Below are 23,741 nucleotides of genomic sequence, written 5' to 3'. Positions count from 1 at the left end.
TTATTTTGAAGGTTAAGAACACACAGGCATAATTTCATGCACCAGATGATAGCGATAAAACATTCATACCCTCATAGTCATCAGTCCTGCAGTACAGGTCACATGTCACAGGTCTGTGATGATTACAGTGAGTTTCTGACGTGATAATGAAGGTCGAGGCGTTCTCTTAACAGTCGCGGTGCATAGTGCAGCGCCCCTGTGTCCTGATCGTTAAGGTGGACCTTTCTGCCAAATCATATGTGCTGCCGCTCCAACGTGCAGTGCTGAGCCTGTTCCACTGGAAAGATCGATCAGTCAGCAGCAAAAAGCGGCTGAACAACAACGGAAGCGAGAGCGTTTTTTTTTTGCATTTCAGGACAATTTCATCCTACTTTAGGGGTGTGTCAAGGAGCATGCATTCAACGCGCAGGTTTAACGAAAAAAAACACCTGCTAATTTAAGTTCTCCGCTGCAACAACTTTTCAGTCGTCAGAAGATTTGTTCCCTTTGTTTTAACTAAGGATTCCTAAAGGTAGTTTTCAAATCTTGAGAAATGTCTCGCAAGAAGGCTGCCAAAGGCAAAGCCGCGACCAGCAGCCCGTCTGCGGGCAGCCCCACCGGGAAAGGGAGCGGGAAAGCTGCGAGGAGCAACCCGGGCATTGTTCAGATGAACGGCGTGGTCCATCCCAGCAGACCCTCCATCAGCAATAGCAGCGAGTTTTATGACATCGCTTTTAAGGTATGAGGTCGATCAGTAAATGCATGATAACAAACTACAACTCACATAAAAGTGGGCTTTATAGTTTCTATAATGCTCCCCAAAAATATCAAAGAAATGATATACGCGAGATACATATTTAGTTTACCCAATGTAGGTCACCGTCCACTGTGCACAGAGTAACAAAGTGCACTCTGTTACTCTGTGCACAGTGGACGGTAAACAAAACACAAAAGGTGTCCATGGACACCTTTTGTGTTTTGTTTACCTTTTTAGGACGAATAGGCTACATGTAGAACAAAATCCACATAGTGAATTTAGGTTTGTGGTCTACTTTATTCTTTGCTGGTATCGTTTTCCTGTTTAGCTTTTTATTGCCTTTCGTTTTACAACCTCCATTCACAAACAGCAGCGAGTTCCTGACACCAGCTGTGTCAATAGGCGATCGATGTCCTGCAAAGGTGCACAACGCCTTGCAAAAGCCAACAAATGGTTGTACAACTGATTGAATGCATGTTTGTCCCTGCAGCACATATCACAGGATTTTTATTTAGTCTACAGAGAGCGATTTTACCTAACCATAATGTGAGTAGAGAACTGTTTTGTCACCAGTCACAACACAAACACAGATCCACACAGATTCTCAGTGTGTACTCTCCATAGCTACAATTGACTATTGCCACCTACTATGTGTTTTTGAAGCAGTTTGATGTGAGTGCAAGATGTCTTTATGTTGCTCTTTTTGCAGAACAATTGAAACGATTTCTCCTTTCAAGCCATTGGGAACTGTAGATATTCTTATTCCATTTTTGTTTTGTTTACGGTGCTGGGACTAGGACTACCATTTCTACAGTACACGACATCCTTGCAGCCAATAAATAAACAATTGTTAATACTGTTGATACTGCCACATACCCACTGCTATTGCATTTAGTTAGGTGATCTGAGAAGTTGCAGCAACATGTTCAGGCAGAAATCCAATAACATTCCCTTAAAAATCTTTCTAGATAGCTATAATGTTTTAGTTAAATGTTGCAAGGCTTGATCAAAAATACCCTACCTGTATCTTCTTAAATGTGCTTTGCAGAGATTAACCTATCCTCTTTCTGATTTTATTGTGCCATGTTTTAAGCATTATGCTTGCTCTGATCACAATTCTGCATTGAGACATTGATTGCATTTTACTTATAAAAGCCTAAGGGTAGGAAGAGCCAAGCAGGTACCTTCTCCTGCACAATCCTGCAAACATAAAGCTCATTTCATGGAGAAAGCATGAGAGAAAAGAAGAAAATCAGATACAGAGATAAAAAAAAAGTTGTAATAAGGAAACAGAAGGAAACAATATCCTTTGCCACATGTTGTATCTGACCCTGTTACATCCATTCATTCTTCCTACTCTGTCTTTCATCTCCTCTCTGCTTCCTCTGTTCACCCAAGAGGCACTTTTGATTTCCATGGTCTAGAGCATCAACGTCCCTCAGCTTACCTGGTAACAGTAATTACATCAAATCTTTAACTTCATCACAGCTTGGAATGTAAAAAAGAAGGAACAAACACATGCATTAATACCACTGGTGGCCAAAATGAGCAATCACACACACACACATTAACATACACCCTCTTCACTGGCCAGGTACCAAATTACCAGGACTACTTTAGCGGAATGATTCAAATGTCCTGTTTTATTTCTAAGGGCAAACCAGTCACTGATATAAAATCATAAATCTTGTTCATGCTCCTACGTCTGTTTTTTATTTCTTTGCTAGTTATTTCATTTTTGTCTGACATTTACCTTTATCCACCAGTCGGGTGTTTAGTTTAGCCCTGGAGTCATTCATGTCTAAGTTTTTCCCTCTTGTGTTCTTGTGCAGGTGATGCTGGTTGGAGACTCTGGTGTGGGGAAAACATGTCTACTGGTCCGTTTTAAAGACGGAGCTTTCCTGGCCGGCAGCTTCATCTCCACTGTGGGCATTGACTTTAGGGTAAGTTTACTGTAAATCAATGAAACCACAAACAAACAAGCAAAACCCAACAAATACCCCACATAGGCTAGATGCAAACTCACTGTCAGGTGTATTACTTTTTGTAAAACGGGGCCATATGGACGTATTAATGGATTTCTTTTCAAATTCAGTGTCTTTATATGCCCCAGAGCTAAGAGTACCTCCTGAGTTAGAAGTCTCACAAGATAGGATATTGATTTCTTAAATTAGTTTGACATGCTTTAGTTTTTTAGTCTCCCTGGTTGATAACAGTGTCTCATGTGCCAGTTTTGTGGTCCCAAATAGGCGACCAGGAAATAATTTGTTCATCATTTCTAATGATCACACTCAGGTGTCCCAGAGAAAGATCCAGGTAACCGGTCAAAACAACACTCTGACCCAGGGAAGCAAAAAGAGACAGTTGCTTTCCTCTGGGTGTTCAGTCACCTCATCCACAAGGTCACGTCAGCTACAGTAACATCTCTGGATGTTTGCTGAACTACTGCTGTTAATCTCTAGGCTTTTTCTGGGCAATTTCATGTAGTAGCCCAAATTCTTATTCTTACTTCTTTCTTATTCTCAATCATTGTCTTTAATAACAGGTCTACTTAAGTCAAATGCCTTTACTCTGATTGGCATGTACATTGTGCTTTATGTATTTACCAACTGTCTTCTCAGATATATTGTTTAATCTAGTATGGTCTAGTTGAATAGGCCTGCAGAAAACTTTTGCTCTATACATTTTATTGTGTTTGCAGTGTGTGCTACAGGTTTCAAGATATTTGCTGATTTGGCATTGTGCTCCTGTAACATGGTCAGCCTCACAATGGACAGTTGAAAATAAAAGTATCCTAATTGATGCCGCAGAACCAGAGATTTATGCCATGCATTAATCTTCCTTGTCAAAAGCTGGTGCCTACATTATTCACAATAGGACTCAACTGCCAAAATATTGGTCGGAGATTTTAGTGTGTTATGCTAGTAGCGGCTGCTGTAACCTCTATCTGCTTCCACCACCATTCTGAGCTCAGTGGAAAGTCTGTATGTAAGATTAACTTGACTCCTCTACCCATCATGGTAACTTATTAACTTATTTAAAAATGCTGTTTTTAAGTCAACAGCATTACATAAGTCCACCTTAGATCCTCTATTCTACGTGTGTGTGTGTGTGTGTGTGTGTGTGTGTGTGTGTGTGTGTGTGTGTGTGTGTGTGTGTGTGTGTGTGTGTGTGTGTGTGTGTGTGTGTGTGTGTGTGTGTGTGTGTGTGTGTGTGTGTGTGTGTGTGTGTGTGTGTGTGTGTGTCTCAACCATTGTATAGCCCTGTGAGTGGTATGGAGGAGTTTGTGGGTGGATGAGCAGTTGGTTTATTTACTTATGTAACGTCTCTTATAATGCTGTCTGTGGTTCTGATGTACATTTAGGCCTATCTCAGCAAAGCAGAGGCATTTATCAGCTAATATTTGCCCGCTGCATTTAATGGAGGAAGGAGTACGAAACTCATAAAGTTTGGTGCTTAGTCTGCTCTTTTGTCATATTGATGTGTTATTTCATTGCAGTGTTGCAAAGAGCTGGGTGACATGAATAATTGCATTATCATCCCATTCTCTTCTGCATGGTTTCTTGTTGAATTGTTCAGTTTTTCAGTACAAGTGAAATATACCTCCATGACTCATGAGAATCCTTCCAACGCACAGTTCATAAATGCATACATGTTAAAGTACCCTCTATGTGACTGCACAAATCAAATAACAGATTGTTGTGAGAAGTTAAGAGACTCGACTTAGTTGAGTAGGAAAATATAAAGGTCCTATGTGTTTGTCTTCCCATGGAGGATACACAAAGAGAGACAGGGAGACAGTGAGTGACTGTTATTTTTAGCAAAAGACAGTTTTGATCCCTTTCTGGATGGTGGGATAGACAGGCAATTTGCTTTGTATGTGGATTTGATCCAGTTCCCACTTCAAAGCTGCAGCAAGAGGCTATGTTTTCTTCCCCCTCTTGTTTATTGTAGTCTCATCTCATTTAAGCCTCAGCATCTTCTTAGGATTACATAGCTGCACTGGTGCCTTGTTAGACTTAAAAGACACTGAATCAGAATATGAAATATAATTCAACACAAACTCCTTTTGATTATAAAATATCAATATAAGGACATTGAATTTAAAGACAAAGACTGAAAAACAAGACAATACCCAATGATAATAATTCCATGTAGATCTTACCTTGTTTTGTTTCTCAATCTTATTCTGATTTGTAATTACTGCTAAACACTAATAGGAAAACAAGCTGATTCTATATGGCCCTGTGGCATATGACATATAAACCACATAAGCCTAATTGCATGATATTTTACCTCTATAGCTAGCTAGTAATCAAAAATAGAAGCAATTCTTATACTACAATTAATATTATAATTTACCAGAGAAAGTGGGGTCTTATCACTATAATGAAAATGATTAATGAAAAATTATTATACATATTAAGATACATTTTTACTAAGATGCAACTTTTTTGTCTTTTTCTTAGAAACTGCTAAATAATAAAGAAATGCTTTATTTGCATAAAAGTGGTAAAAATCACCACATTCAGGTTTTTGCCAGAGAGAACCAGAGAATACAGAACATTTGCAAATGACGATGCTGCATGTCTAGGTCATCAGTTGCCATGGTAATGCAAGTGCTAACCAATCGGCAAGGTAACTGGGACTGACAAGAGAGTCTCGTGCTTGATTGTGAGGCTCATAAAGATTTTGGCCTGTAGGAGTGATTTGTGGAGATTTTCTTTTCTTTATTTTGCTTTAATCGGGAGGTTTTAAGCAGTCGGTGGAAAGCATCATGTGGGACTCTTAATCCTGTAACGGAGTTCGCTGCCTGAGTGAAAATGACCCCGACATGATCTTTATGCTCCAGCATGCTGCTTAATGTTTAGATGAACTATGGAATTCTAACATGCATGGACACGCAAGCCAAAAAATCCCTTGACCCTCTTAAGCATTGTCCTGTCTATTTCTTTATGCACTATATCACATTTAGTAATCACCTTATGTCAAATGTAAGTCCATGCCATGTCAGACAGGCTGTGTTCTCCTTTATGAACTGAATCAAGAGCAGCTCTCTAACCCTGAATTACCAAGTAGAAGTCTCCTCTTGTCTTTTGTTTTAAGGTCTGGCTTTGCAGGGCACAGATAAACAGATCTGCCACAGAAGACAAACTACTGAAACAAACTGAACATTTACTCATTGATTGGGATTTCTTTTATTCTTATGCCTTGTTATGAAATTTAATTTTCTACTTATTTAACATTAAATACATTAAACGTATTAAAATATTTAAAACAAATGTAATTTAGAATTGATTTAGAAAAAGGTATAAAGCTTTTAAACTAGGTGAGGTGAAATCTTTCCAAGCTTAAGGATGCAGAGCTAACAAACACTAAACGGCTTAATACTAGTGATGACTTGATGTTTTTATATTAAGGTTCTGAGCTTTGTATTGATATTAGACACAATCATTTTAGTCATTCATAGTTTTTCCATTAGTCCAACAGAAGGATGGAATCGAAAGGCAGTTGTTTTGGCTGAATGTTGACATAATGCTTTGGTGGGTCAATAATCAGTAATGCATCAAGATGCATTGCTTTATGTCAACAAATCCAATGAAAAGACTAAAACCAACAATGCATTAGTCATTCGCTCAATACTTTCCAGCTTCTCCACCCACCCTGCCAGTAGCACTCAGGCTCAAACCCATTGATTCATACAGTTTGGGACTATTTTCAGTCACAGATGAATACACACTTGGTGGTCAAGTGAGTATTTACAGCAACGTTGCAGTGTGTGGGATAAAAACGTGGAATACATACAAATTTTGCATTACCTTTCCTACCTATTCTGTATGTAAATGGTTTTTGGGATTTAGGCTAATGCACTTCCATTTCTATCAAATTCATGGACAAAGAACTACAGTCTATGGCGGGAACTGTCCATGGTGCTGAACTCCTTCTCCAGACTAGGGTTCTGCCATAAACTGTAAATAATACTTAATAACCAGAACCTTAACCCCAGGTTCAACCAAATATACATATAGCGTACAAGGCTACCGAGTCTATTAATCTATAGTCAATAATTTGACATGTCAAACAACCATCTTAATCTGATGCAATCAGGTTTTAAATAATATCACATTTTCATGATGTAATTGCCTACATCCATCATTTTTCAGCCACTTTCTTCCCCAGCATCCTATTTGACTTTTTGTTAAAATAATGTGTGATGTGTTGTTTTGTTTGTTCATGCTGTAGCCTAAAGGCAAGCATGTTTTTTTTTAATTTCAATTAAATCCCAAGTTACAAAGAGTGGCAGGAAAATGTATGAATTTTTCTAAGCTTTAAACATAATAATTCCCAAATGTTATTTACTGAAAAACATTTGCAGCTTCAGAGATAATTATTTCTCCATTATTGTGGTGAAAATGTCTTCATTTTGAAACAATGTTTGAAAAGCAATTTCTTTGAGAGACAAACAGGATTATTAGGAGGGAGCAAAAGAGAAGGAAAGAAAACATACTGGGTAGAAGCACTAATGAAAGATACTCAGAAGGGAAGCCAATTACCAATATTACTCCAACAAGCCTTTCCCATGTGGCGGGAAAAACAACCTTTTTTCCCCTTTCTTTTCACAATCTACCTTGCCTCATGAAACCAGGGAGGACTAATCCTTCAATCTCAGTTGACGTAAATGCAGTGTGGGGAAAGAGCAGCACTTCTCACCTCTACTGAGAGACAAGGGAGCTGCTCCCAGCTGTCAGTTCTGTCTTTTGCGCCCCCAGTGACAGACCTCTTTTTGCAACTATAGATTTCAGCTCTCTGCACCCTAAAAGCATGACTTGTTTGACTCTGGAAGACAATGTTTGTATGATGCCTGTGAGAATAAATCATCAAACTTTGAGCTTTTTAGCTTGAAGGGTGGCAATCTTGACGACTTCGGTCATCTCCTGACTTTTCCTCTAGCGCCATCCTGACGTTGACATTTGTGGTTTTGAATAAAATCTTTAACATTAAAAAGCCTCTCTTATTTATTTTTAGTCCTTGTTAGCATTGTGTTTGGTTTATTTGTGTCACACTCTGATGGTTTCTATTCTGGAGCTTCAGTGCTTCACTGTCTGAAATTATGTGATAGCCTCTGTGATTAAGATGCATAACCACCCTTGACCTCAGTGATCGTCCTTTTCCTGCTCCTGCTTGAACAAAATGTGCAACATACCAACTCATCTTGGCATGAGATGTGCACCGCTACATTTAAATGTGCCTAATGATTTAGTCAAAGTTCATTTTTTACCCTTAGATGAACAAATCTTATATTTTGGGGATGAAGTCAGTTATCACAGATCACACTCTGCAGCCCAGGACACATAAGACAACACAACACTGCCTCCCCTCTCCAATGATTTATTTCGAACACTGTTTCTAGGAGTGGTCCATAAAATATATCCCCGACAGGTTTAAGAGACATTGATCACACGTGCATACTAATTCATATCTCACCCTATTTATTTGTATTGTACATGAGACCTTTATCTTAATGATTTAACATTAACATAACATCTTTTACAGTGGATGGGCTTGAGTTCACTGAATAATGGGTGGTAGAAACAATCTGAGAGCAACTGTGCGCTACATATCACGTAAAGGCTGGGGTAGAGATTGATGTTTTTAGCCATGTTAAAAGCCATCACTCGAGGGATGTGATTGTTAGTCAGTACAGCACTTTGGTCCAGACTCAACAAAGACTCAAATATCTCAACAACTACTTTATGGATGGACATAACATTTTCTGCAGATATTCATTGTCCCCAGAAGATGAAGCTTTACAACTTTGGTGATCTTCTAGCACCACTATTAGGTTGGCATTTGTGGTCTGCATTAATTTCTTATCCTTCTCATTAATCAACAAGATACAGTACATGTTAAGGTAAAAACTCAGGAGCACAACTCATTTCACACACTTGAAGAAATCTAGGGAAACCTTGACGACTTGCACAGAAGCATTTTATGAACCCTCTATTAAGGAGACAATTAAGCATGCAGTACAGTTAAAACGTGATGTGTTATTGTGCAGTGCCATCCCAACTATATGAAGTTCCTGTCTTCCACAAGGTGTATTTAAACTCATGCTGGAGACGTTACGTTTAGATGAACCTTAAACAAAGATATTGCAGGCGCCGTTAACACAGATACTAAAGCCTATTTCAGCCTATCTCTCTCTCTCTGGAAAGTATACTAAAGTGTGTCTTGCTCATCGACCTCCAAAAAGAAACAGTACATTATCTTATGTAGCTGCCTACATAGACTCATTGAATCTGTAGATAGACAAACAGTTATACATTAGGAGGTTTAATTGTTAGAGTCTGGCCAAATATTCTGGTCCCCGGACCTGTGACCTATAAATGACCTGATTTTGTCTAAGCTTTCCCTTCTCATCATACCCCAACATGGTGTTTCTGGAAAATCGACCACAATACACATTAACACTTGCCATCAGTATCTTTGTCTGCTTTCCCAGAGAGACCACTCCACATGTTCCAGAATTCCGCTCATGACGCTTCTTCTGACCTCTGTGTGTCACAAGTTGGACCAGAAGTTTTGCACCTCAGAGTTAAATTATATAAAATCCCTTTTTAATCACAGCAGGAGAGTTTCACACAAAACAAGACAGCACCCGTTGATTCAGATTTCACTTTCCTCTGATGTTTATTTTTGGGTGTAATTAGTATGTATGTGGGGGTTGGGGCTATGAATCAGGCAACTGCAAGATCTTCACTCAATTTCAGTTGTCTGATTTTAAGATAACTTGAAGTGGGGATGCATTTCAGCAATGTGCTCCTGCATTTAAGGACATTATAGCCTGAAAGAGGCACTAGGAATAGATGGTAAAATCTTTGACCGTCGGCCTCGGTACCCTGGGCAAGAAAGCAGGCTCACCCTCTTCCTAATTAACAAGGATCAAAGCCAAATAATGCTTATAGGAGAATTTCCTTTTCCAAAAAGAGAGCACCGGCTCTGAATGAACTTTTTTGTATTGTTGCACACTAATGATGCAGCACCTACAGAAGCATTGTAGTTGCACATGTATCAAATGATCTTCATTTTCTTTCGTGAATTGACCAGGGCAGTTTGTTGCACCACTCATCATCAATGATGATAATTTATCTATTTATTAATTATATACTCTTATTATGCAAGCCATGTTCAAGAATGTCTTTAGGTGTAATATTTTGGCATATATTGAGCTATAATGATGAACCCAGTAACCTTAATGGAATATGTTTACATATTTATATACATATTTACATGAGATTTTAATTTAGCTGTGAGTTTGCTCACAGTGGAGATAGGGCAGAAAGACACCTACTCTCCCTCATCTAATGACACATTGGAGTGACTGTAAACCCACCACTCTCTCCATGTAAATTAAGATCTGCAGTTGATGTTAGACTCCAATGAGTCAACATATAGATTTTAGCTCATCACAGATGTACTGGGAAAAGTATGACATTCGTGACAGACTGTTCTAACTTTAGAAAATAGAGGGTTATAATACAGACTTGCCAACACCACACATTACTAAAGTAATGTTTTTATGCCTCTGGAAGCATTTTGTTTTGGGTTGACCATCTGTCCTGTTTGTCCTATTGTTGTGAACGCGATTTCTCAGGAAGAAAAGTTGCAGATACCATCATATGTATGTGTCTGTGATTCACATTATAGAGAGCAAGGACTGAAAAGAGAATATAAAACAGCAGGGAGAGAGGCAGCTTTGGCTTGTGAGAGGTTGATAAGGGACCTATCATAAAAATCAAGCTCTCACTTGTTGATTGAATCTTCTTCCTCTGAAAGCTTCCTCTCCTCTGTCATTGTGCATGTCACTGACAGTCCATCACCTAACACATGGTTGTCTTACGTAATGCATATGTCTTTCACTTGTTTTAAGCTTCTATATATTTGTTTTATATAGGTTTTTTGTGATTCTTTTTTTTTTTTTACATATCTAAGAAATAAACAGTGACAATACACTGACATTAGAACTTGTCCCAAGGCCAACAAAAAATAATAATATAAAACAGCATTTTTACAAATAATAATTAAACAGAGGAAAGACGGGAGGGAGGGAGACAAAACAACACACGCAGAAACAGACTCACACACACACACACAGAGAGGCACAAGACAAGGGACCAAACACCTGCACAAGTTAGAAATTAGAGCAGCTACAGCCCGGATCTCACAGAGTCAACAATGCACCGCCACGTGTCCAGAGTCTTCTCTGGGGCACCATTTACCCGTGCCATGGAAGGTTCCAAATCCACCACATCCAGGTAGAAAGGGTCCATGTGTGGATAGATAGGTCATGTGACCGATTTTGACCAGTTAGTTTCAGAGCCTGATAGTCTTCGCAAACTAAAAACGAAAGATCAGCCATTATCAAAAAAGCTGCAGCCTTTAGGTCCGCCTGCCTGGTTGTGTAGCGGAGGAGGTTGAAAATCAACGTGCGGATAGTAGTGGTGTTCTTCTTTGGGCTATCGCTGTAAATTCGGTGGGCTCTTATTATCTCTATCTGAACATCTGCTAGGTTCAGGAACCACTTAGGCACTGAGCGTGAGAGATATTGGATTAGCACCTTCAAACACCTCTTTCACCCAGACGATGCCGACAATGACGACGTTTAGCAGTTGGCTTATTGTTGTTGTCGAGGCCCATCTTTTGAATCTGAGACTGGATCTGAGAAAAGCCTGACTTGAGGTTGCTTTTCTGTTTCTCCAGCAATGCCTCTGCAATTACATCCGTATTGCTGCATTGAGATTTGTTCTTAGTTGAAATTCTGCTTCAAGTAACTCTAACAAGCTCAAAGTGGTAAAATATTGAAGTTGGAACCATATAAAACAACTATTTGACAAATTTGGGCCAGGAGCTACACCTTAAGCCGCCATCTCTGTCCAGCCGATCACGTGACATCCGTTTTATATAGGTGTAGTTGGTACTGTATGCGATGCCTGACTGATTCATCTTTTATCCACTTTATCCCGCCTGCCAGTCTGCCTTCTCTGAGTGGGTGCAATTAAAGTGCCAAGCTTAATCATGCCTTCAAGTGGCAGTAATGTTTGTTTTTTTTTGCTTGAAAAATAAATTGAATACAAATAGAGTATAAGCTATGAGCCGGAGGCACAGTTGGACACACAAAAACACTCTATACGTATGTGTACTGCTTATGTGACCTTAGTCTGGATCGACTGCAGTTAGGCAGCTACAATGTGTTGTCATTGTCTTACTCCGTTCTCTTTGGAAAACAACAAAATTCTTTGAGCTAGCAAGGTACACACTGCAAATGGAAAGTTTGGAAATTGGAAACTACTGCCTTGGGAGATGCATGTTATTAATAAAATGCAGCTTTGCCACCTGCTGCCCTAATGTCACTGGAACTTAGAGAGGTGAGCCCTGGGGTGCACCATGAATATTTAACCATGGCATGAAAGAGGTGGGAAGTGACTGGTTAGATTATGGGAGCATCGCTGGACGAAGCTAATGAAAGATAGAGCAAGGGGAGATGGATGTTTTTCAAAAAAGTTGAGAATAAGTAGATGAGAAAGCTAACAGGGTATGTGAAGTAATTAAAGATTTCGAAAATTCAGTCGTTTATATACTCTGTGCATTCAATGGTTTTTGTGTGCCATCTGAGGACAGTATTTGATTTGGATTTGAAAGTGTTATGCTCCTTGGAGCATAAATCTGGAAAGTTAGCCAGGTAAACAAGAACAATTCTACAATGTACACGCTATGAAAATATAATCCAGATCTACCTCAATTGTATTTTTGTGTGCATATTAATCATATCAATTTGACGCCAGATGACTTTGCAATGTAAATGAAATTTTCTTACCTGCCGCTAACCTGTTTTGTAAGACTCTTTTTGTTTGCACTCGATTTGTATTTTTTGTAACTGCTGCATTCTTATCGCCTTCCTGCACTTGCGTCCCAACCTCCTTAAACCTGACAAATCCATTAATTCCCCACACCAACCGTAACAGTTTTCCTTTATGTGTGTCATATTAATATCAATGTATTCAATACATTTGCTCAAATAAAACAGAGCATACGTACACAATACACATTGAGTTGTAATGTACTACGTGGAGAGGTTTCTCTAAGGAATCAGAGTTAATAGTTTCCAAACTGTGTTTAAACAACTGAACCCTTTCTCACTGCCCAGACCCGATCAGTGCCCCCCTAATGAAATGTACTTTTAAAGTGTTTTGGGGAAAAGACTTTGCTTTTTCAGTGTTCTTCTTATAAGCCCTGTAGCCTGCCAGAATTCTGGCAATTCAATCAACATTAAATTACACTGGTATAATAACATTATACCAGTGTATGATAGTACTACTATTTTAAAATCCATTGAGGAACAGGAAACCTGTTTTAGTGTGCAAAAATCCAAATAAATAAATACAAGTTAAAACATGACATTAATATTTATTATATTAAATGTAACTGTATGAATTTATTTGGATAATTTTCCAGCTTTCCAACAAGTTGAACATACAGGCAGTTATCACAAGTTGAAATCATTGTTACCTCATGAGCTAAGGTCAGCACATATAGCCTGACAATAAATGAATCCCATAGCATCTATAGGTTGCATTATGTGTGGGTCTTGTGTAATGTGATTTATTGTGCTGTCTCTGTCTCCAGGAGAATACCCCAGCCATCTTAATTGAAAGTATTTGTAAAAGAGGGTCTTGTGGTTTGAAAAGTGCTGGCGAAGCTGTGAGGAGAGGAGAGAAGAGAAGAAAAGAGAGGTTTCAAAGTCCCTTTATTATTAGCAATTTCAAAACGCAGAAAAACCAAACCAAACATACATTACACAGACAGTATATAATAGACAGAAAAACTACCTAAACAAATAAGAAAAAGAAATACAATCAATACAAACTCTGTGCTTTTCCATTAAAAAACTGACCACCAACTCTCCATCCTCCCCCACAGAGCTTAACACACCCCTTACAACCCACAAACCACTAAAGCCCAGCAAACTGTTCCACATCTGGTAATAAGAATGCTCCACCCTCAGTCCTTCCAACATCGGCACTGGCTCTACACTACCAGCACCCTGCGCCTTGTTTCTTCGTGACAGCCGGATGGCCAGTTTTTCCATAGCAAACAAAAAGTTCAATAAAATGTGAACGTTTTTTTTTTTTTGTGTGTATTGTGGACCAAAAATAAACAACTCCGAAGAAAACACCTCTCCTTAACCCTGAACCCACCTTTAAGAAGCTCTAGCGGATCTGTCAGCCAAGGACATTGAACAAACAAATGTGTTAATGTTTCCACCTGAAGACAAAAATACATCCCTCCCCTAGCTCAGGATTGATGTACGCTCTGTATCTGTCTTTAGCTATAACCCCATGCACAATCCTCTGTTGAAAGTCTGCTGCCCGCTTTTCAACGCTTGTACAGGGAACACCAACCTTGTCCAGTGAGGGGTTGAGAAAGCCAGTAGATGGCCTGCTTCCTCACTGGAGTCTCTTGTGTATCCCCCAAACATTTCAGTACCTGTCATACCTGCAGCACAGAACTGTAAAATTACATTAGTCCAGTGAGGTCCATATCTGAACATCATCCATCAGGCCTCTTGTTGGTATGATAACAATGACCTTGTGCCATAGGGTCGATGCAAACAAATTATTGGCAACCAAAACTCTTCCCCTATAGGACAGCTGAAGTAGCAATCACTGCCATACAGACAACCGAGCGCACACCTTCTCCTTCACTCTCTCCCAGTTCCTCTTTACAAACCCCTCAGAACCCCAAAACACTCCCAAAACGTTTAACCCTTCCTTTCCCCTCTCAATTCTCCCTGGCAGACGGGGCACCAGTTTGTCTCTCCACTGACCTACTAACAATGCCTCACTTTAAGCCCAGTTTACACTGCACTTTTAGGCCCCAAAGAGGTCTGCATAGAAATTCATCACATGGCTCCTCATCTCACCCGGTTACTCCTGAAATCTGAAGGCATGTCATTTGCTTCCTCTGTGCCACCAATCTCTCCAGATTAAAGAAAAAGGATCTCTGGGCATCCATGTCTTTTAACTGAAGGACACAACACCTGACAAGGGCTCCCTTCCCCCTCTCATTCAGGAAAGAGCTTAACTCCATTTTTCTCTTCTGCAACAGCTGCCCTAAAGAAGGCTCCGAGCATCTATTTAAAACCTATATACTTCTGGTGTTGGCTTCAAGTCCCATTACCGCTGTATTGATCTTTGCAGTAGAATGGGAGGTGTACTGCTGACAAAAACCAAAACTTGTGCCTTGCCAATGTCCCACCACTGCTTAAAACAAGTAAAATCTGCTTTTTTATTTTTCCAGCACTTCCAAAAGTGCTCAAATGTTTCACAGAACTTGCTGTCTTGTAAAAGTTTGTCATTAAAATGACAGTCGGACTTAATCCTCTTGCTATGGCGAGATGATCAAATCTATAAATAAAAAGTCTTGATCCGTGAAGCCAAAAGGAGTTGAAGTTGACGTTCTACATATTTTGTCCTTTCTTGAAGTTGTAATGTGCTTTTTGAGGCGATAACGTTTCTTTTTATCCAACAGTTCAAAACCAACTAGATAACTTTTCATTACAGCAACAGACTTGATACATTTTTCTGTCTTGAAAGTAGTCTGTCACTTTCACAAATCGATTAAATGTTTCATTGAGAAAACGATCTTCTTCTTCTAATATATACAGATCTGTGGTCAGATTAACTTCTCCAATAGAAACCGTATCAGTATCCGAATCATACTCCATTTCTTTACTAGCACGTGATGCCTGACTGCTGGATTGGCTTACACCCTGATCATCTGTGGTAATCACAGTGGGACCTCTTAGAGTAGTTGAGGCTGCAATGTATTTTCAAAACATTCCAACTGTCCAGAGCTTACTTGACTAAGTCCAGAGCCATGTTTCACTAAAAATGACACCGACATCGTCTGTGTGGGCGGGTTCAGGAACATGAACACCTGCCACCTCAGAGACTTGTCATGCCACAGTTTGGGATCTTTACATTCTAAAGTCACCGTTTTAAACCCACTGGCAAACTATGTGATTTATAAGGTCTTTCTCTTATTTAATTTCCTGACATAAAAATATATGTCAACTTGATGTTGAGTAGAAGGTTAATTATGATCTGAATCCGGGCGGAAGATTGCTGCTACAACAGATAGTGTGTAAGAAAAAATAAGATGGAGAAGAAGGGATACAGAGGATTAGTCATGCTTTTTAACTGGTGTGAAATAGGTTTGGGCAATATGATAATATATACTGGGCAGTGACAGAAATTTGGATTTGCAACACTGTGGAGATATATCTTCATTCATCAGGTATGAATCAAGATTAGCAAAAAATAGAGATTCCCATCTTGTTTTTTCAATTGAGTTTGAGAAAATTTACTGTAGGCTTACCATGAAATTAATTAATATTGCCATATAAAATGACAAACGGTAATGCCCACCACTTAGTGTGAATGGGGAAATCTTGTGTCATAATCATCATAAAAACCAGCTTAACAAATGAGTGCCTTTCTGTAGGCAGGTAGGTGTAAAGGGGTTGAATGTGTTTGATGTGTTTGTTGGAATACTTATACTAAAACCCTGCCCTCAGTTGTTAACCTGTTTACCCATTGCTATGATTTCTGATGTGTGTGTGTTGGTGCCAGGCATCTTAATTAACCAATTAGCTTTCATAGCAAAAGAAAAGACATTGAGGAACAGCTCCATAGTTGTTTTTTCATTATATTTATATTTATCAGTGCTATTCATTTGTGTTATACACAACCTTTTTGTTGCCATCATATTCCTGTTCTTTGCCTCATGCTGCTACCATTAATCTTTTATTGGCTCACACTTCACGGGCCCCTCTGAAAGCTCCTTGTGCATTTGCAATTTATGATCCCTGTGATGTGCTGTTAGTCATTCTGAACCTCACTTATGTACCTTTTTTTTTTTGGGGGGGGGGGGGGGGGGGGGGGATTAAATGGCTAACACCCAGTGTGTAGAGCAGTTTGTATTTGAGATGGGATCTGTTTGGAGGGTATTTGCCGTTTAGCTCAGGAAATGAAGTTGCCCTAAAAGTGGTGCAAGCTTCTCAGCCATCGTTCTGTAAATTGTAACTACACAGAGCTGAGCTCTGTCAGATGTCTGTAAGATGTTTAAGCTTGGATGTTTTTAGAGTACAGTGCTGACAATGAAGTGGTATTGGCAGTAAGTAATCTACAATACCCTAACATCTTATTTTACCACAGAAGTCATACTGTATAAGCTGCTCAAATACTTTTTTTATCATCCCATTAGTGCTCATTACATCTGTCTTATTATGCACTGTTCTGACTGATTTGAAGTAATTCCTCTTAGCCAATCCAACATAATTATTAGTGCAATCAAGCCCAAATAACGACCCCAAATCCTCACCACCCCACGGTGCTATCATGAGCCTCTTTTACTTGGTCACTAAATATTTATGAAGTCTCTAAGCACGTTGTGGGTTGTTTTTAGTGACAACAGCAACAGGGAGGTAGTCTTTTGAGACTCTGATTCCTATCAGAGCACACTTACAAACTACAGCTTGACTTGCAGTATGTATGAGATTCCTCCTTTGCGACGCTCAGAGGGGTAAAGTAACCGAACTCATCAACAAAAACCGTATCTATTTCTAAGTGCTCCGCTGGCAGTTTAACAGCATCTTGTCGGGGTTGAATATCTTCTGTATCTCCAAAAACAAAATTAGTTTGGTGTGTGTGTGTGTGTGTGTGTGTGTGTGTGTGTGTGTGTGTGTGTGTGTGTGTGTGTGTGTGTGTGTGTGTGTGTGTGTGTGTGTGTGTGTGTGTGTGTGTGTGTGTGTGTGTGTGTGTGTGTGTGCAAATGAATGTTCAAGACAGTCAAACGATTTGTTGATTAATTCATTAACAAGAAATTATGGCAACTACTTGTTAAGAGATTAATCGTTCCTAGCCTTTTTCAGTCCAGTTTAGCTAGTGGAGGGCAATGTCGGGCCACCTCTTGTTCAACTATTTGATGGATTGTCATTAAATGTTTGTACAGTCAAAATGTTGTAAATTCCATGGTCCTCAGAGGATGAATTTATCATGCTTTAATGATCCCCTGACGTTTTCTTCTAGCGCCACCACAAGGTTTACATTTTTGTTTTTAGTGAAATATATCAAATATACTCGATGGACTGAAAGGAAGTTTGGTATTGATAACCATAGTGCTCTGAGCATGATTAGGACAATTCATCTGTTCAGCCTCAAAAATGAACATTAAATGCATGTTCAGGTTAATATTTGTATTTTGAGTAAAATGCCAATTGCATGGATTGTTATTAGATTTGGTACAGGCATTCATGTTCTCCCTCAGCATAGCCATCACCTCAGCTCACCATCACCTGATCCAAACTTGTATGTATCTAATACTTTGGTTTATGACCAAATACCAGCAAAGCTGATAGCATTCCTATCTCACTCATTCCAGCCTCACTGTGCCGTTTAGGTCTAATAGCATGCTACCAAGCTAAACTTAGATGGAATAAGGCAAACTTTGTCAATCATTCTCCTGTTTCTGCCTGCTTAGCTGCTTTTCTTTGCTATATAGTAATACTGCATAATACCACAATAGGGTCATTGCATTAGGCGTTTTTCAGTTTTTATACTATAAACAAAATATTCATCAATCAAGAAAATAATCTGTAGATCAATTGATAATTAAACTAATCATTAGTTGCAAAGTGGGGAAGCTGTGGAAGTGTAGCATTGGTCTCACAGTTTAGATCAAAAAGATGTCTGAGTCCCTTCTTATTATTGGCCGAGTGGGTAAATGGGCTACAAGTAGGCCCAATATGTACTATAGTGTTTGGTAAATAGAAATTATTTTTAGAGTCAAATTATCTTCTTATGATTTGGAATGTCATCTGAGCTCAATGCACAAGGCACATTTTTTGCCTGCGTTTAAGAGCAGCTCTACTATACAGATAGTCAAGTTATTTTTAACCAACCCCTGGCATGATTTACATTGAATATTATGGCAGGTTGTTTAACCTTTGTGCATCTAGCTCTCCAGATTGTCACCCTCTGACCTGTGAAACTGCACGTCCATTTGGCTGAGCTTCTCTCTGCTCTGTGGTGCAGCAGATTGAAGCCAAGAGCAGTGGAATGTCACCCTAAAATGGGGAGACGGAAGGAGGTTAGGAGAGCAGAGGGGTTTAATCCTCTGTAGGAAAAAGGCAAGACTTCTTCAAAAGGGGCCAAAGAGAGGGGGAGACATGCAATATTGATGGAAAGAAGAGTGTGTGGCTGCTAGATGAGAGGAAGAGACAGTTCAGCCAGGTGTCAGACCACAAATTGACGCACTCACACTTGAGGTTGTCTCCTCTAGCACTGAAGAAGTTGTTGCTAGTTGGAAAATATGTCAAAATGTAGGCACTGTCACTTATGATTCCTTGCTTTCATTTCCAGAATAAAGTCCTGAACATTGATGGAGTCAAGGTGAAGCTTCAGGTAAGAGCTTAAATGTATCCGTACAATCGTCAAACCCCTGTTTCAACACAATTTCTATAAGAGCAGCATCAAGAGGAATGTGTAAACCAAATAACAGGTTCAGGTTCTAACCCCTGTGGCATTTTAGCCTCCTGTCAGATCAGATCCTGTTTCCTGATCCTGTTTTCCTACACCTACAGTATGTTTCCAAGATAATACCCATTTTAGCTTTAGCAGTGCCTGTTATTTAGTTTAGCTAGCTTATGCATTTGCCTAATCGCACAAGATGAAGTAAAGATCTGTCTGAGGCCTCGTTTTGTGAAGAAATCAATGATGTTGATAAAAAAAACTGTAAAAGATAATTAGGGTTTATCCATCTCCCTAAATACTTTCGATCAGACTTTGAGTTTTATTCCCTACTCCACACTTCATTCACTATTTCACTACCCCTACTAAAAACTCAGCATTGTTGTATGTTTGATATTTCTCACAGAGGAAGTAATCATGTGAATCATCCCAAATGATCTTAATTAGGAGTGGTTGGAGGCTGGTGGAGTTGGCCTTTGCTCTGTAATGTATTTATTTTAGGTTAATTGGCTCAGCGTCCATTTGTAGCTCACCCTGTAGCCTACAAACAGAGAGAGGGAGAGTTATTTTTCCTAGTTTCCCCAGTAATTGCCATTCGTCATTACATGGACGAATGGCATGGATCCTTGGGGGGGTGTTGAGCCGGGGGGGGGGGATTAGGAGGCACAACCAGCAGCAAAGCAGATGCATCTCAGAGACAAGAAAAAAGGGGAAGTGAGAGGGTCCAGAATAAATCCTGGGGAAAAAATGCAACCATCAACCTGCACAGGTCTGCTCTAGGAAGAGAAGAAACTGTAATTTCCATTGGTGCCAAATTGTGATGAGAGACAGTGCTGCCTGATAGAAAAAAGAGGGACTTAATTAGCCTTATTCCACTGAGGTTGGCCAGTGGGACAAATGGAACTGACCACAGCTGAAAGCATGATATTATGACTCAGATACTGATTAAGAATGGGAATTTTGAATCTTTATGAATCAATATTTTTTATATTAACAATGGATTCTCAAATTGCCCAGCACTGAATGGCAGAAAAATATTTGACTTACAATAATCAGGTGGAAGTAAACATAACTACTAATTAATGCTAATGTTGCATAGGTAACCATTTGCTAAGACATGTATGGTGATAACATGTCACCGTTGTCTTTACAGCTTGCTGCACTGCACCTTGGTGGCCAAAATAAATCAATTAATGCAGCTTGAAGTATAGATCCTTTTCAGTGCTGAATTCGTATGACAATGGACTGCATATCTCATTTCCATAGTTATCCAGTCTCACAGGAGTAAATTGAATGATTTCACTATGAGAACCTGTGGGATGGATGAGCAAACAGAGGACTTATTAAAAAGATAGAAACTTTGTTCTCTATTCAGTGATTATCTTCCTCTCTTATCCTATGCAGATCTGGGACACAGCTGGACAGGAGCGTTTCCGCAGTGTCACTCATGCCTACTACCGTGACGCCCATGGTGAGACACACACATACACACACCTGTATACGCTTTTGAGATTGTTGTTCCACAGAAGATCTATTTCTTAGTTAAAAATCAGTCTCTATTTGTTTTTCAAACACTTGCCATACAACCAGACCCGTGTTCTTGCAGATTATTGCCTCATTACAGTGCAGTTTTAGTGTTACATTTTGGCATACCACCTGATGGATGGAGTGTAGATTACATATTGTGGCAGGTGGAGAGGAAGCTTGAATATGCATACATTTAAATAAATCGGACACTCTTCCTGTGCACATTAAGGTATAATGAATTTGAGTTTTTGGAGAGTTCTTGTTTGGACCTGCTGTATTGACATGACAATATAGTTTTTATACCAGTTATAATTTACAGCTGTGTTAGTTTTAAGGTGGTGTAGTGGTGAATTGTCCTCAGATTGAACAAAACAAACTCAATGTCCAACTGCCACTGAGGCACCAAAGGAGTGAATTTTACGCAGAGATTAAAACGTGCATTGTCCAGGCAGAGATGGCATCCTGCAAGGTTTATTAACCCAGTATCTCGGCGAACAAACATTTCACAAAAAGGAGCAATGGCGTCTCTAGGCTCTGGTAAAAAAACATTAGTCCTCCCTGTTGTCTACCTTCCACATACTGTACCTGTTCACCCATACATGTAGACTACACCTGGTGGCTGTCTAAGGCTGCCTGGTACCTTCAAAACAAAGAACTAACAGATACTAAAAAAAACAACACATTACGTACTAATGATAAACAAATTCATGTAGCTGTATGATTCAAGAAAAACTGAAATTAAACAAATAAATATTTAACTATTAAATTTAACAAAACAATGAATAGTTCCAACCCCCCCCCCCATATGTATGGAGAATGCATCTCCTGGTTTGGTATTTTACTCTCTGGGCAGTCAGGGATCCCTATGCAATCAAAGGGAAGTTTTACTGTCTGGATCTGTGTGTCTGTATAATCTATTAAAGTTCATGCAACTTAAGAAGGGACAGGTTGTGTGTGCATGATTTAGTGAGTATAAGTGATCTGTGTATTATCCTCATTATGCATGTCATGTGTTGGAGGATAGCCTGTGTAAGTATAGCAGAATTTATTTGACTCCTTCTCCTGGAAAATAAGACCCCAGAGGATGTTTAGCAGGTTTCCAGTTCCAGGCAAGCTGCCAGGGAACTTGCCTTCCTCTGAAAACCAGATCACACATCTTTGAAGCATAGCCTCAGACACCCCAGTGTCAGGATTTTCAATTACTTTTTGATTACTTCCATGAAGCATATCTCAAGATACGTTCAGGTAGTTGCACTGCCTATACCACAGAACTGTATTACATCAAGGATCTCCTCACACGGATGACTTTTTTAAATGCTAATCACCTTCTCAACTGCCTGTTCTAAGAGCTGGAGTGGCAAAATAATTAGACATAGGACATCAAACCTGTTGTGGTGTATGGAGGATTTATGAGAGCTTGACAGGCTCATGTAAATGAACATCTTTTGTGCCGATGGTAATACCGCAGTCCACTCATCACTTGAACACTAATGTAGATAACGAGCCTATAAATTCTGCTGAGCGTGATTCACTGCAACTTTGTCTAACCTAAACAAACTCCTGCTTCAGCAACAGAATCTCAGTAAGCTTTTAAAGTTTTTGAAGTGTTTCATAAAAGGCTCGGCTACTTTGGTTTTTCCAGCTTTCAGTATTTTTGTTTAAACACAAGCGCGTACATGTAGATATCTCTGCTACCTTCACACCGTGTGCACTTCTTAAACTCTGAAACAAAGTTTCTTTCTGCAAAGTGTACTGAAGTCCTTCTTTGTATCCCCACAGTGAACTGATCATGTAACACAAGCAGTTGTAGGGTAAGCTGCACTGTACATCTGGCTACATCAAATATCTCGGTGAAATGCCAACCAACCTCTGCTACGCCTTGAATTGTATATGAATCTTTAAGTGCTGTGTGACAGAGGGTATAAGTACTGGTGCTCATTTTTCTGTGGAATTTGAATCTGATACACCCAAGCTGTATGAAGGAAGGTTAAAGGTGCAATAAGTATTTTATGTTAAATAGCAATATATTCCTAATGGCCATAATGTATTGTTAGACTCATGAACAAGCACAACATTACTACTGTAATGGTTAATCTAGTTGATTCTCATCTTTAATCCTAATAAGTACACCTGATTTTTTTTTTACCAGAGTGAACACTTTTACAATTTATTGCATTACTCAAGAAAAAACTTGTGTGCTCGAAATATATACACAGTATTGAAGAACTATACCAAAGTCCACCAATATTTTGCCAAATTAATCAGCACCCGTGCAACATTATGACAACATTGCCAAGTCTGACAACACCTCAATATAAATATTTAATTATGCAAACTTGAGGCCAGGAAGCTGTGCTGTGTTTAACACTAACGGCTACAAATCATATTCTGCTCAGGGTCCCAAAAATACCTCTGCTAGCCATGAGTTCCTGCAACGGTTTAATAGTTTATTACTGTTGATGTTCATCAATATTGATGTTTCAGCCAGTGCCCAGTGACATTATAACACTGGATGTACAGAAACAACCGTTTAGAGGAGGTCGGCAGGAGTACTTTTATGACCTTAAACCCATTTACACACACATAATGTTTTATGTGCAAACACACACTTCTCCATGAGGGAAATAATCATTATTGAAGCCAATAGTTGCTGTTGTAACTTTTTGAGACCAGAGCGGAGCTTAAGGTTTATCCATACCTAATGCACTGCTGCATCCAGGATGTTTTGGGAAGATTGAGGGACTCTGTGATTATGGAGAGAGAGTGAGAGAGACAGAGAGACAGAGATAATTTAGATGTTGGTGAATATGCACTGTATGCTATGTGTGGGAGAAAAGCCTTTTTCTTCCAATTCATTTTTGTGCTAAACTCTACTTTCAGTTTTCAGG

At 39.3% G+C, this 23,741-nt stretch overlaps 1 protein-coding gene across 1 annotated transcript in view; it reads left to right on the top strand.

Annotated features, from left to right (window-relative positions):
- The first annotated feature begins 211 nt into the window (after window positions 1-211).
- The window catches only part of LOC117958103 (ras-related protein Rab-26-like), a 44,582-nt gene continuing 21,052 nt past the window's right edge, over window positions 212-23,741 (top strand). The window contains exons 1-4 of the mRNA XM_034894363.1: window positions 212-718; window positions 2,569-2,679; window positions 19,219-19,260; window positions 20,731-20,797. Of these exons, the coding sequence (XP_034750254.1) occupies window positions 533-718; window positions 2,569-2,679; window positions 19,219-19,260; window positions 20,731-20,797 (406 nt within the window). The 5' untranslated portion in view covers window positions 212-532. The remainder of the gene's footprint in view (window positions 719-2,568; window positions 2,680-19,218; window positions 19,261-20,730; window positions 20,798-23,741) is intronic.

This window comes from Etheostoma cragini, chromosome 15 (genome assembly GCF_013103735.1).
Source record: "Etheostoma cragini isolate CJK2018 chromosome 15, CSU_Ecrag_1.0, whole genome shotgun sequence".
In the NCBI taxonomy this organism is placed as follows: domain Eukaryota; kingdom Metazoa; phylum Chordata; class Actinopteri; order Perciformes; family Percidae; genus Etheostoma; species Etheostoma cragini.
Note: the sequence above shows the minus strand (reverse complement) of the source record. Positions and strands in the feature narration are given on the sequence as shown.